The sequence below is a fragment of the Neovison vison genome, chromosome 6 (assembly GCF_020171115.1).
Source record: "Neovison vison isolate M4711 chromosome 6, ASM_NN_V1, whole genome shotgun sequence".
NCBI classification, from domain to species: domain Eukaryota; kingdom Metazoa; phylum Chordata; class Mammalia; order Carnivora; family Mustelidae; genus Neogale; species Neogale vison.
In genome coordinates this window covers 202,827,569-202,842,095 of record NC_058096.1, presented here as the reverse complement: position 1 = coordinate 202,842,095, position 14,527 = coordinate 202,827,569, and the positions used below count along the sequence as shown (strand labels likewise).

Sequence of the window (14,527 nt, the reverse complement as noted above, 5' to 3'; positions counted from 1 at the left end):
ATCCCTGCCCAGGAGGAGGAGCAATGAGGCTCATTTCTGTTCTTTCCAAATCCAGACGCGAAGGTCCAGAGGGATGAAGAAACTGTCCTAAAGCACGGGTCGCCCATTACACATCTCAGGGACTGCCCAGACAGCCTCTGGCAGAACCGGCCCAAGGGAGGGCATGGCTAGAGCCATGGGCGTGGGCGGACACTTGGTAAACTCCACCATCTTGCCACCCCGGCCAGACCGTGACTGTGAAAAGGTTGCTGATACTTGAAGAATTTTGAAAGTAACACCTAACTTCAGAAGTCCACTTTGAACTGTGGCTTCTTGACGCATGTCACCATGTCCCTGGTGTTGCCTGTGCCAGACCAGGCTTTAGATGGGCCATCTGGGGCTTCGCCATTCCTGCCAGCGGAGAGCGGCTCTGTCCAAAGGGGCTCCGTCTGAGGCTGGTCAGGAGTTTACGCAGCTGGGAATCCCCCCCAAGGAGAACGATTTTACTGCTAAATTTTGATCCCCCTGATTGTGATATTTGCCTTCACCTTGTCTAATGTTTAATCCATGTTTATCCAGCACTTTATTGATTAACGTCTGAGCGAAGGGACAAGGCAGCAGGAGCCTCGAGACCATGGACGGCACCATGGGGCTGCGGGCGCTCCTGTGCGTATACCTGGCCTTCCTCCTCATCCTGCAGGCCATGCCCACTCAGGGTTCACCCACAGGCGGGCCCAAAGTCAACAAGGTATGTGGGTAAACCCCTCAGGCCAGAAAGAGGCCAGAATGGGCCCAAGAGGGACACAAGACCCTCACCCCAGGGCCCAGGGCCACCCGTAGTCACCTTGACCACCACTGCCTGGAGAGGTAATGTCCAAGCAGCGAGGGGGAGGTGAGGCCAAGGGGTAGAGGACCCAGACTGTGTCCCATTCCCACTCCTTAGCAGATAAGCTATGGTCCCCTACACGTTCTCACTTACCCTTGTCCCGGTTTTGTTTTACAGAAGCGACAGACTGTGGACACAGTGAGTGAGATTCTCTGCAAAGGGGTCTGTAGGGGGGCCATATTGCAGCCTGTTTGCCCCCCCCATCCTGCAGGGGGTGCCCTTCTATCAGCGCTCTGGGCAGAGGGACTCCATTTCCCAGACATGGGGGCTTGCACGCCTCACTGCAGGGTCTCCGGCAGAGGATAGAGTGGGTCTTTCTGGGAGATCCGGTCTGTTCTTTGGGCGCCTGGCCTCTGAGCTGGGTGCTGATTCCTCATACGACACGGGAGTCCCTCATGGTTCAGAGGCCCCCCCTCCCCGTTCCCAGCCACAGCCCCCTCACTTCCACTCTAGGCCGTCGATGGCGTGACCATCCGGAGTTTGAAAGTCAACTGCAAAGTCACCTCTCGCTTCGCCCACTATGTCATCACCAGCCAAGTGGTTAACAATGCCGACGAAGCCAAGGAAGTGGCTTTCGAAGTGGAAATCCCCAAGACGGCCTTCATCAGTGACTTTGCCATGTGCGTGCCCTGCCTGACTCCCACGCCCAGAGCTGTCCATTCACCAGCCCCAGCCCCAAACCATGGCACCGGTGCTGGACAGTGCCGACCTCCTCCTTCTTTCCGGAAAGACCAGAGGCCACCTCCGGCACAGAGGGGATGGGCAAGCCACTTGTGTCTGTTCTGGGCTCCCATCTTGGAGAGCACAGTGGGGCCTCTGACAGTAGGTTTTCAGCATAGGGCTCAAACAGCAAAGGCCTGCACCCAAGATCTCCTGTTGGATCCTGTGGCCATGGCTGCCCCTCTCACTGCCATGGAAACCCCGAACCACTCCATGGGCAGCGAGAGGTGGCAGGGGGTGCCTCCCACGAGTGCTCACCAGGACAGGGCCTTCTCCAGGACTGGGTTGGGAGCCCCTCTGGTATGAAGGACCTGAGTGGTTGGGGCCAGGGGCACTTCCCCTGAGGGCTTCTTCCTCCCTGTAGCACATCAAATGGAAACGCATTCATCGGGGATATAAAGGACAAAGCGTCCGCATGGAAGCAGTACCGGAAAGCTGCTGTCTCCGGAGAGAATGCCGGCCTTGTCAGGTGAGTTCTGGTGCCACCCTCCCCAGCAAGGACAGACCTGAGGGCTGTAAGGTGGCCTTGGCTGGGGAACAGCCCCAGGCTGATTGGAAGTAAGCAAACTACCTGAACTCAAATGCTGGTACAGGTGCACGAGACAGGGCTGGTGCTGACCTGGCTACCTCCCAGACCAGCCTCTGGGAGAAGGGGACTCTGTCCTTGGGTCCTGACCTTGACCCTGAACACCCAGCTAAGACAAGGGTGAAGGGCTAGGAAAACCAGGAGTAGCATGAGTGGAAGAGAAATTGATTCTGAGGGCCACGCTTTGGGTGACAAGGACCCACATGTCACTCACCATTTGTTTCTCTGTTGTGGCCGATGGCCGTATGTCCAGGGCCTCAGGGAGAACAATGGAGCAATTCACCATCCACCTCACCATTGGGCCCCAGAGCAAGGCCACGTTTCGGCTGACCTACGAGGAGGTGCTGAAGAGGAAACTCAAGCAGTATGAAATTGTCATCAAAGTCAAACCCAAGCAGCTGGTGCATCATTTCGAGGTAGATTACAGGTGACCGTTTGCAGGGGAGCCGTCTTGGGAGCAGGGCTCCTTCCTCTCTCTCGCCATGGTTCCGAGTCCTGGCTCAGGGCACACCATGTGCCATCCCAGGGCTGAGCACACAGAAGGAGACTGTCTTCCTTGGGTAGGTTCTAGTGGGCTCTTTGTGGGCAGAGAGCTACCAACCTCCTCTTCCTCTCTGAGCCTTGGTTTGCTCATCTGTTAACTGGGGCTTCCTGCAGGTCCCAGAGGTGCCACAAGGATCATGAGACATATTGAACGTCCCGGGAACTGGTAGACCAGAAAGCCCCAGGCAGCCGAAGAGGCTATGATTGTTGTTGGCAGCTGTAGCGGCTGAGTTCAGGGGCCCAGGCATGCACACCTTCATTTGGCCTCTATTTTTGGAGTGCCTATGACATGTCAGGCCCTGTGCTGAGGGCTAGGTGGGTACCACACACGGTGGGTAGCCAGGACACAGGTTGGCTCCTGACTGAGTCTTGATGGTGGCCTCAATGGAGCCTGGGGGCTTCAATGATGCAGATCGACGTGGACATCTTTGAGCCTCAGGGGATCAGCAAGCTGGATGCCCAGGCCTCCTTCCTCCCCAAGGACCTGGAAAGCCAACTCATCAAGAAATCCTTCTCAGGGAAACAGGTGTGTGGGATGGCTGGGAGCGGTGGTGGGCCCTTGGGACCTCTCAGCCAGGCTTAGCCTGAGAACCAGGCAGGGGCCGCAGGCTGCCCTAGTAAGGGACATAGGCGTTTTGTGGTTGGTGTACCCAGGGAACTCGTAGCTCTCGCTCTCGTTCTCAGAGCAACTTAACAAAAGCCTGCATGCCGAGGCTGCGGACACGCCCACGCTGGTTTGCATGGTCTGGGGTGAGCGGCTGACTTGCTTGAGCCTCAGTTTCCTCTTTGCTGTATTGCACCCATGTGAAAGCGTTCAGGGAAATACAGGGCACACGAAGGAATCTCAGATGCTGTCGCAGTTAGGACTGCAAGCTCCAGGTCTTTAGGAAACAGACCTCAGTTTGGGAAGGCCTTTTGGTCTACCTCGCCAGTTACCACTTGTCACAAACCTCCTGTTGGCAGAAACTTCTGAAGTCCCCTGTTTGCCCCTTTCCCAGGTCCTGGCGGAGTGTGGCGTATGGGTGGGTGATACCCAGCCGGTGCCCTGCTTCCTAATTTGCCCTCAAATGGAGCCAGGAACAAACCCTCCAGTTCCCACCTCCCTTTGGTAGTGACTCCATCATAACTTAAATGAAGGAAATGTTTCTTGCAGTTTTGGAGCGGTTCTTTTTTAAGCAAAGTAGGACACCCAGAGTGTTAGCAAACATGCTTGCTTTTAGTAGGGGACCAAGGGGTGGGTCGGTGCCTTCCTAACCATCCTTTTCAAGTTTTGGAGGAGGTTTTTGATGAGTATATCTTAGTCTTATAACAAACAAATAAATGAAAAGTAAAAATTAAAAAACATTTAAAGAAAACATAGAAAGTTACAAGTCTAGAAAAGTATTGAGTGGCTCAGTCAGTTAAATGTCTGCCTTTGGCTCAGGACATGATCCCAGCGTCCTGGGATCAAGCCCTGCGTTGGCCTCCTTGTTCAGTGGGAGCCTGCTTCTCCCCCTCCCTCTGCCTGCTGCTCCCTGTGCTTGTGCTCTCTCTCTTTCTCTCTCTATCTGTTAAATAAATAAACAAAATCTTTTTTAAAAAAGAGAGAGAGAGAAAAAAAGTATTGAGTAAGAATAAATGAAACAAGATGGGATTGGGAGGGGGACAAACCATAAGTGACTCTTAATCTCACAAAACAAACTGAGGGTTGCTGGGGGGAGGGGGTTTGGGAGAGGGGGGTGGGGTTATAGACATTGGGGAGGGTATGTGCTTTGGTGAGTGCTGTGAAGTGTGTAAACCTGGCGATTCACAGACCTGTACCCCTGGGGATAAAAATATATTATATGTTTATAAAAAATTAAAAATAAAAATTAAAAAATAAAAAAACAATGCATCCCTAATTCCCTGAGCACCTACACCAAGTCAAACCAGACCTTAGCTTCCAGCTTCCTCCCCGGGTCCTTTCTTCCAGCCTCTGCTCTTTGCCCACCAGAAGGAGGTTGGGGGGGATGGGGGCTCTGTTTTCCAGCACAGTGTCGTAGTCTTGCTTTTTCACTCCACAATTTTGGGTTGACTGATGTCTCTTGTTCTCATACTGCTTTTATTTTGTGCCCAAAGTGGCAACACCTGTAGAAAAGCCCAATGATTCAGAAGCATATACGCAAAGAAACAGGTCTTCTCTCCTACTACCTTATAGGCGTGTGCTCTCAGCAGGGGGGAAGGGCCCGCTAGACTCATTTCTATGCCCACACAACACACACACACACACACACACACACACACGCATGTGCGCATGCACGCTCTTTATGGTGTCTCTGCGAGCGTCCAGATCGCAGCCCCACGAAGCAGTAATGCCGCACGCCCTCCACCATTCCAGGGTCACGTCCTCTTCCGCCCGACTGTGGGTCAGCAGCAGTCCTGCCCCACATGCTCCACGTCCATGCTGAATGGGGACTTCAAGGTGACCTACGATGTCAATCGAGACCAACTGTGTGACCTCCTGGTGAGCCTGAAGCTTCCAGCCCTGAGACTCGGAGACAGGCGGGGGCGTTTGTGACAAGAGCTTCACGTGTCCCCTCGTGTTCCAGGTTGCCAACAACCATTTTGCCCACTTCTTTGCTCCCCAAAACCTGACGAACCTGAAGAAGAACGTGGTTTTTGTGATCGACATCAGCACCTCCATGGAAGGCCAGAAACTGAAACAGGTGAATGGTGGATTGAAGCAGTTCCCCCAGCAGCAGCTTTTCCAGCCCCTGCACTCGCTCAGCCCACGCTGGTGCTGTCTGTCGCCAGAGCCTGGGCTGGGGATTTCTGCTCCTGGTCAGAGGCAGGGTGATTTGACAGGAAGTCCCAGCAGTCAGGGGCTCGGGCATCAGCCACGTCCTCATTGTACCTCCATGACGGGAGGAGCCCCTGCTCCTGAGTAGTACAGTGGGATGCCCGTGGGCTCGTGGGTTTAGTGATGGGAGGGCACACTGAACGTGCCAGGGCAATCATGGCTATCCCCAGGGAGGTGTCTGGCAGCAGGGACAGCCCACTGCCCACAGTGCTCTGAGAGCCACAGCTCCACTGGCAGAGTTTTAGAAATTCTTTCTTGATTCTGCCCCCTTCGAGTTTCCGGTCGTTTCTTCTCCCCACACGGGGTCCCCTTGCCTTCTCTGTCTGCTCATCCACGCCCGGAGGACAGACCTCTCCTGGCACCACCTGGCTGTCCTGCCCGTCCCTTCCCGTTTGTCCACTGTGACCCTCTGCCCTGTGGATCTCTCAGATGCATACCTGGAATTGACAGGGGACACTCTCATGGAGCCATGTCCCTCCACCGACCGTCCTGTCATTACAGACCAAGGAAGCGCTCCTTAAAATCCTGGGGGACATGCGGCCAGGGGACTATTTCGACCTGGTCCTCTTTGGGTCTGAAGTGCAATCATGGAAGGGCTCACTGGTGCCGGCTTCCCCCGCCAATCTGCAAGCAGCTCAAGAATTTGTGCGGCGCTTCTACCTGGCTGGGGGTAAGTGCAGGGGTCTTGAGTCACTCTGGAGTCCCCTCTGTCCCCTTGGAATGAGGGATACACTGGCCTGCTTTCCTTCCTTTGCAGCCACAAACCTGAATGGAGGTTTGCTCCAGGGAATCGAGATCTTGAACCAAGCTCACAGGAGCCTCCCCGAACTCAGCAACCATGCCTCAGTCCTCATCATGCTGACAGATGGCGAGCCCACAGAGGGTAAGCACCTCAAGGCCTGTGTTGGGAGGCGGTGATCTCTTTGTTACGGAAGGCGTTCAAGCTGTGCTTGGAAATCCCACTACTGGAGATGTGGTAGGGGGTGAAGAACGGCTCCAGGAGAGTCAAACCCTGATCTAAAGACAGAGTTCAGCCCATAAAGTCTGCAGGACTTACAAGGCATATTTCTCTGCTGAGCTGGGCGATTGGGGGAAGTACCTGTATGACACAGGGTTAAGCAGATCCCAGGACAACAGGCAGAATTCCCAGGTTGAGTTTAACGAACTATGTATTCAGCACGGACTGTGTGCCAAGCATGGGACTGGGGACCAAGAAGAGATACTGAGAGAACAGGATTCTCCTCTGTCCTCAAGGAGCACAGGATCCACTGGGGTGGCAGACCCAGGAGCAGCTGTTCTGTTGAGGGCCTTGAAAGGACACGGTGTCAGGAGGCTATAGGATTAAGGACATCTGGCACAGGCAGGGTCCCAGTGAAGCTGCCTGGAGGAGGTGACCTGTGAGCTCAGGCTGGAAGGAGGAGAAGGGAAGCAGGAAGGAAGGTCTGGCAGAGGGAGCAGCTTGAGAAAAACAAAAACAAAAACAAAAAACAAGTATGTACAATGGCAGGGTCTGACTGAGAACATCAGGCACGTGCAGACTAGGTAGAACAAGGGTGGGAAGGGTGGCAGGGTCTGGGAGGCCATGAAAATGACCTCTGGGGGGGGGGTTAGAGCAGATTCTGGTCTGCTTATGATGAATCCATATAGATGGGCATGTTCCTGAGGGCCATCAGGAGCTATCGTAGTCACCCACAGAGCCTGTGGAAGACATTGCCTCAAGATGCTGGTGGGGACAGGAGAGAGGTGGGGGTCTGAGATAGGTTTGAGGGTGCCCCAAAGGCCCCTTGTGCCCTACGTGCCTGTGAGTCCGTATCCCAGCCCTGCCTGGGTGTGTGGCTGCAGGGGTGACGGACCATTCCCAAATCCTCAAGAATGTCCGCAACGCCATCCGGGGCAAGTTCCCGCTCTACAACTTGGGCTTTGGCCGCAACTTGGACTTCAACTTCCTGGAGGTCATGTCCATGGAGAACAACGGACGGGCCCAGAGAATTTATGAGGACCATGACGCCACCCAGCAGCTGCAGGTCTCCTCCCTCCCCCTTCACCCCACAACGTACCACCAACGGTGGGCCACGGCCCACGTTGCCACGGGGAGCCCGACCTTGGCAGCCTTTTGCCCATCCACCCAGAGGAGCAGAGAAAGCTCTAGAATGCGGTTTGAATCAGCTGTAGGACCCGAAACGGGTTCCTTAACTCCTATGAGCCTGCAATTCTGTCTGCAGAACAGGGATCCCAACACCCCACCTGGTGAGCGGGTTTCCCCATGGGGTGCCCAGGGTGGCCCATCAGCTCTGAGGTCGTGCCCCACCTCCGCCCGCAGGGTTTCTACGACCAGGTAGCCAACCCCCTCCTGGTGGACGTGGAGCTGCTTTACCCCCAGGACACTGTCTCAGCCGTGACCCAGCAACGCCATAAACAGTACTACGAAGGCTCGGAGATCATGGTGGCAGGACGCATTGCTGACAACAAACTGCGCAGTTTCAAGGCGGACGTGCTGGCCCATGGGGTAAACAGTGGGCTGCGGACTGGGGAGAGGTCAGGCAGCGCTCAGAGGCTCCAAATCCACACCTGTTCTCCACCCCATTCCCCTTACCCCAGGCATCACACCACCCCCTTCTCCCCAAGGCCTGAACATTCCCACATCCCACAACCAAAATGGCCTTGATTAGGTGTAGTGCCTTGATCTAATCATCACCTGTTACTCCTTATATCATTTCCCCCCAGGCATGAGAGAGCAAGAGGATAGCCTTTTCCTGAACACTTCCTGTGCACCCAGCTTTGTGCCACAGTGCCGTGTGTGCCTCTGTGTGTGTGTGTGCGCGCGCGTGCGCACGCGTGTGTGCGCACACACACCACTGGTGGGGGGGGCGGAGGTTGTCTGAGGCCCAGACCCTGACCGCAGGGTGTGGATTCACACCTCACTGTGCGGTCGAGGGTTCAGAATCAGGACTCTGAGTCAGAAAAGCTGAGCTGCATCCTGGCTCCCCTCTCACCAGCTGGGTGACCTTGAGCGAACAGGTCCAGCTCTCCGGGCCTCAGTTTCCCTCTCTGTAGTCCAGGGGAATACTGTCCTGGAGAGCTGGGTAGAAAGAATGAAAGAATCCCTGCACTGTTTGCGTGGGGCCCAGTGCACAGGATACCCTCAGTGAGGGAATCCCAGCTACTGCGGCTTGGAAGAGAGAAGCATTTGTGTGTGGGGGCGTGGTGGGCCTTAGGAGGAGTGGAATGTGGTGGAAATAGCTAGCTGCTTGCTGGCAGCCCCAGAGAGAGTGACTTGAGGAGGGCAGGGCCTGCCCCTCCCTTCCTTGGGATCCCCCAGAGCCGAGGCCAGCTCGCCCGGCTCTGAGAGTGCTCAGCAAACGTTTGTGGGATCAAGGGCCGAGTGAGGGGGAAGAGAGCAGGCTCAGGCCAGGCGGGTGTGGGGGACAGAGCACAGAGACCGGGCACAGTGGGGCCCCTGGAAGCCCCGCCCAGCGGTTGTGCTCCTCCACGGTGCTCAGCCCCCCACCCCATCGCGACCCTCAGGAGGGCCAAGAGTTCAAGACGACCTGCCTGGTGGATGAGGAGGAGATGAAGAGACTGCTCCAGGAGCGCGGCCACATGCTGGAGAACCACGTCGAACGCCTCTGGGCCTACCTCACCATCCAGGAGCTGCTGGCCAAGCGGTAGGACCCGTGCGGTGCGGGGTGGACACCGGGGCCTCTGGACCAGTGGGGTGAACAGAGAAGGCACACTCCTGGGCCTCTGAGGCTGGGAGCAGGTCAGACGGACCGGGCTTCGGCTTTGCTCACCGGGTTAACATCAACCGGTTAGTCAACAGTGTGGGTGGGACACGGTTTGCCCCCGCCGCACGGCCGGGCCGGGAGGAAGCTGCCCTCTCCGTGGGGACATGGTGTCCACACACGCTCGGGTCATCCCCACAACCTGCAGGCCAGTTTCCTCGTTATCTCCATTTCACAGATGAGCACGCTGAGGTCCGGAGGAGCTAGACCACTCGCCCAGAATCACACAGCGGGTCCATTCCCTGTGTCTTTCTGAGGCACGTTCCCCAGCCCTGCCACATCTCCAGGTTTTCCTGGTGTGGGGGCTTTAAATCAAGAGGCCCTGGGAGGCAGCCACAGGACAGGCCCCACACATGTTTGCTGAATGAGTGAATGAGTGAACAAATGAGCAAAAAAGGGCCAGGCAGCGCGTGTCTGCTGTTGTCCAGGCTGCGGGGCTTGGAGCGGGTCTGTGTGTCTCTCAGGATGAAGTTAGAGGGGAAGGACAAGGCCGACGTGACAGCCAAGGCCCTGCAGATGTCGCTGGCTTACCAGTTCGTGACCCCGCTGACCTCCATGACCATCAGGGGCATGACAGACGAGGACGGCCTGGAGCCCATCATTGACAAGCCCCCCGAGGGTGTGTGCTCTGCCACGGGGAGCGCTGTGGGTCTGGGGAGGCTTCTGAGGGTCGAAAACCTCCTGGGCTTTAATTCTCTTCCCCTTCTCTTCCTTCCAGATTCTCTGCCGTTGGGTGAGTTTCAGAAACATGTTGGTTTTCAGAAGGCGTTTCCGGTGGCCCGCCAAGCAGCTCGTGCTCCAGCCGCCAGGCACGGGCTCCCTGCCCCGCACCCCCTCTCCCCTTCACCACAAACTAGCGGCTGCCCCTTTGTGCCTGGGGAGCCCTTGCGCAGCCTCCATCCGGGCCTCTGTGAGCCTGTGTCTGCCGAGGGGGCCCGGATGGGGGGCAGGGTGCCCAGGGGAGGAGGGTTCGCTGAGGACTGATTGGCCTCTGGGCCCAGACTGACCTTGGTGAACGAGGTGTGTGCCTCTCGGGTGGGGTGGTGAGGGTGATGCCGTCCTCTGTCGTTGTCCTCTACAGAGATGCTGGGACACAGAAAGAGTAAGTGACCGCCTCCCGCCGACATACGTCTCTACTTCTCTCCTCCCCACGTGCAGTCCCTCAGGCTGTGTGCCCCTATTTGCCTGAGGAGGAAATGACAGACAGCCGAAGGCTTCCTCACTGCCTTTCACTGGGTCCCTCAGAATGGCCCCCTGACTGGGCCTGGTGGCCTCTTGTGCCACTGGCCCCACTAGGTCCCCATGGAAGGAGACAGACTGGGGGTCAGCACACCCAGAGGCATCAGGGACTTGGGGGCCACTCCTGCCCTGTGGCTTCAGGCCTGCTGCCTGGGTGGCGGGGCCTGGGAAGAGGAGCCAGCAGCCCCAGGAAAGCAGGGTACCGTCCTCCTAAATGCCATTCGCTCTCCAGCGTTCGTGCTGTCGGCTTTGCAGCCCTCCCCGACTCAATCCAGTTCCAACTTTCAGCAGTTGCCAAATCAAGTGACTGGAGGTGAGTCCTGGGGAGGGTCTGAGGGACACCCCTGTCTTGCTCTCCCAGCGGGCCCCAGCCCACCTGCCCAATGCCCAATCTAACGGACTCCCTGCTATGCCGCCAGTGGACACTGATCCCCACTTCCTCATCCACGTGCCTCAGAAAAAGGATACTCTGTGCTTCAATATCAACGAGGAGCCCGGTGTAGTCCTCAGCCTGGTGCAGGACCCAGACACAGGTATGGGGGACATCACTCCCTCTGTCAGACAGGATGGCACCTGGACCCCTCCACCCTCAGTGTGCAGCCGCGGACAAGACAGTGGCTGTGGCCTCCACATCCCACAGACTGTGTCCCGCAGTCCCCTGGCTGGGCTCAATCTGCCTCCTTCTCTCGCATCTGCCTGCCTGAGCCCTAGATGACACCTGCTTCATGGACATGGAACCCACGCAGGCACATAGGACCCTATGCTTAGGAGGGCCCACACACAGTTTAATACCCTGCTCTAGCTGTCTTGAAATTCTTAATATTTTTTTGAACAAGGAGCCTCTCGCATTTTGTACCTAGTTCTGCAAGTTACGTAGTGATCCTGTCCTGCCTCCCGGCTGGAGCCTCAGAGCACATTCTCTAGCAGAGCTCAGGCGGTGGGAATGACTCCCCGTCCATCTGTGGGGCCACTCTCTCTCCCTCCCTCTGGTCAGGCCATCTGCAAGGTTTTGCTGAGCACTTCCTATGGCCTACAGGTGCGGGAGGGGCTCAGCCAAAGTCCTTGTTCTTGTGCAGCTAGCTTAGTGAAGAGAGACAGGTGAACAAATTCTCAGATGACAGTTTCAGAACATGCTGTGTTGGGGTCGTGAGGACAAGGAGGGGGCTTTGGGACTGCTCAGGTCATAGGAGGCCTCTGGGACCTGCTCCTGAGTCAGGGATTAGGGCCACAGAGGAAGAACAGACACAAGTTCTGTCCTCAGGGAGGCAGGATCTCCAGCATGTCCCAGAAGCAAGGACTAAGTACCAGGTAGTTAGTGTGGTGGGAGGAGAGAGACGGGGAGAGGTGCTGTGTGGCCTCCGCTAACCCCTTGGGAGGTGAGACCCTCGAAGCCAGTGTGGCACAGGTGGAGTGCGGGTGTCTCCCAGGAAGGAGGCGTGGCGTGAGCAAAGGCAGGGTGGCAGGCGTCTAGCGAGAGCTGGGCCCTCCCTGACCCGGATGGCGCCTTACCCCACTGCAGGCTTCTCAGTGAATGGGCAGCTCATTGGCAACAAGGCCAGCAGCCCAGGGCAGCAAGAGGGCACCTACTTCGGACGGCTGGGGATCGCGAACCCCGCGACTGGCTTTCAGCTGGAAGTGACTCCTCACAACATTACGCTGAACCCTGGCTCGGGTGGACCCGTGTTCTCCTGGAGGGACCAGGCTTCGCTGCGGCAACACGAGTAACCAGGCTGGGGCCAGGGCCTGGGTAGGGGGGCCAGAGTAGGGGTGGGGAGGGACAAGACAGGAAGCCCCAGAGCCAGCTCAGGTGCCTGAGCTTGCCAGGCCCTTGGCCCCTGAGTCAAGTCAGTGAATGACAATCACGTGACCTCCGTGTGAGCTGGGCAGACATGTGGGACCCTATGGACGATCCCGTCCATTTCCCTCCATTTCCGGACCTGTGCTCCAGGCCCAGCTTCCTGCATGCCTAGGCTTCCATGGCGCTCTTGTCCTGCAGTCCGTTCCCATCGCCACCGAACCAAGCCAGCTCACCTCTTGGGCCCAGCACAAAGGCCACCTATTCCCTGAAACATCACCTCGTCTCTTCTCTGCTGAACTCCAGAGTTCACTGGGCTTCTCTTTCAGCACCTGTCTTAACGTGCCTTGTGTCGTGCTTGTTCTTTCTTCCACTCATTCATCCACCAAACTCTGCCAAGGGCCAGAGCCGATGCTCAGCAGCAGAGGTATAGGAGGACGTGGGCAGAGTCCAGTGTGGAGGACACAGACGATCAGTGGCAGGCAAAGAACACAGACTTTGATGTTAGACAGGCTGGAGTCCAAGTCCTGGCTGTACTGCTTACCAGCTGTGTGACCCTGGGCAAATTCCTTACCCTCTCTGAGCCTCACAGGATCTGAGTGAGAAATGAATGATGCAGCTTGTGTGGAGGGCTTGGCACAGGGCCTAGCACACTAAAAGCCCTGCCCACCCCCCCACATAGCAGCATGTGAGAAAGAGATTGTAGCAGGTGACACCCCTCCATCGGGGAGTGAGAGGGTAGGGGAACTCACGAGAGCTGGATCCAGGAGGATGAGGGCAACTGAATGGAGAGGGGTGCCATCTAGCTGCACCTGCCCTCATGGCCGCCCGGCCCTGCAGGGTGGTGGTGACCATCAACAGGAGGAGGAACCTCGTGGTGTCTGTGGAAGATGGGGGCACTTTTGAGGTCGTCCTGCACCGGGTGTGGAAGGGGAGTGCCGTCCACCAGGACTTCTTGGGCTTCTATGTGCTGGATAGCCACCGGATGTCGGCACGGACACACGGGCTGCTGGGTATGACCGGCTCGGCAGGCAGAGCTGGGGGTGCGCGGCAGCAGCCTGCGGGCTTGCCATGGGTCAGACTTGCAGCTGAGCACCAGAGCAGGTCCTCCTGCACCTTGGCCGTCGAGGCTCAGAGCTCCAAAGAGGGCTTATCCCGGCGAAGGTCTTGTCCCTCAGAAAGCCTGTGATCAAACACAAGGGGAAACCAAAGCTTCAGTGGGCCTGGGGGCGAACAGGGAGAGGTCCGATTCACAGAACAGGTGAACGAAAGGTGGCTTTCGATGCCAAAACGTATGAGACATAGTCACACCCTCAAGAAAAAAACATTGCAGCAGCTCTCTGACCTTCCAGGGTGCACCTGCTGCATACGAGGGCCCCTGTGGTAACTGCTGCTCCAATGTGCCTTCCCAGGACAATTCTTCCACCCCTTGGATTATAAAGTGTCTGACCCCCACCCAGGCTCCGACCCCACAAAGACAGATGCCACCATGGTGGTAAAGAGCCACCAGCTGACCGTCACCAGGTAAGCGGGCTGCTCTCCCAGTACCTCTGCCCTCAGCATCCCCATCATCGGTTAAGGCTCCAAGTGTCACAGGTGGATGGGCTTCTGGGGGTGGGGGTGCAGCCCTGCTGCCTCCAAAAGTTAACCCCAGCTTTTTGTATCTCCTCAGGGGCTTGCAAAAAGACTACAGCAAGGACCCCCGGCATGGGACTGAGGTGACCTGCTGGTTCGTCCACAACAACGGGGCAGGGCTGATCGACGGTGTTTACACGGACTATATCGTCCCTGACATCTTCTGATCTGCCCCCCCCCCACCGCCGCCAGTACACCTGTCCTTTCTTAGGACCATGGCAGCGGAGGACAGCATCTGACCTGCTTCCTGTGTCACACCTCCCTCGTCAAGCTGACCCATTGTGACAAAGTCCCCAAGATTTTCATTAAAGAGAGGCTATGTCTAACCTGGGCTGGCTCCTTTTTGGGAAGGAGGGTGGCCGGGAGGCCACCCGAGATACTGCCTCTCAGAGGGCTGGGGTCACGGCAGACCTGGAGGCCACGAGGGAGCCTCCACCAACTCGGCCCCACCCCACCCTGTCCACGGCAACTGCCCAACCCCAAGCCAGAGGAGTGCCTGGAGTGCCTCCTGCACCCAGTTCCCCTCCTAGGACACTGGCAGCTT

The 14,527-nt window shown here is 57.1% G+C and overlaps 1 protein-coding gene across 2 annotated transcripts; it reads left to right on the top strand.

The window, feature by feature from the left end:
* The first annotated feature begins 613 nt into the window (after positions 1-613).
* Positions 614-14,152, top strand: ITIH1 (inter-alpha-trypsin inhibitor heavy chain 1). 2 transcript variants are annotated; one of them, XM_044255259.1, is made up of 22 exons: positions 614-727; positions 983-1,003; positions 1,319-1,485; positions 1,950-2,054; positions 2,425-2,587; positions 3,127-3,240; positions 5,071-5,196; positions 5,282-5,398; positions 6,034-6,202; positions 6,290-6,415; positions 7,375-7,556; positions 7,853-8,038; positions 9,058-9,197; positions 9,779-9,933; positions 10,033-10,047; positions 10,396-10,416; positions 10,786-10,866; positions 10,973-11,086; positions 12,073-12,274; positions 13,189-13,361; positions 13,761-13,872; positions 14,021-14,152. In XM_044255259.1, exons 1-22 carry the CDS (start codon positions 614-616, stop codon positions 14,148-14,150), a joined length of 2,733 nt encoding a protein of 910 aa, XP_044111194.1. In that variant the 3' UTR covers positions 14,151-14,152. The 2 variants fall into 2 exon arrangements, with proteins under 2 accessions (XP_044111194.1, XP_044111195.1); XM_044255260.1 differs by lacking the exon at positions 983-1,003 and having other exon boundaries at positions 9,061-9,197.
* The last annotated feature ends 375 nt before the right edge of the window (positions 14,153-14,527 follow it).

Coding starts and splice junctions, on each gene's coding strand:
- ITIH1 (XM_044255259.1), top strand. CDS start 614: ATGGACGGCACCATGGGGCTGCGGGCGCTCCTGTGCGTATACCTGGCC. Junction 2,588..3,126: donor AGCTGGTGCATCATTTCGAG/GTAGATTACAGG, acceptor TCAATGATGCAG/ATCGACGTGGACATCTTTGA. Junction 12,275..13,188: donor GCTTCGCTGCGGCAACACGA/GTAACCAGGCTG, acceptor CCGGCCCTGCAG/GGTGGTGGTGACCATCAACA.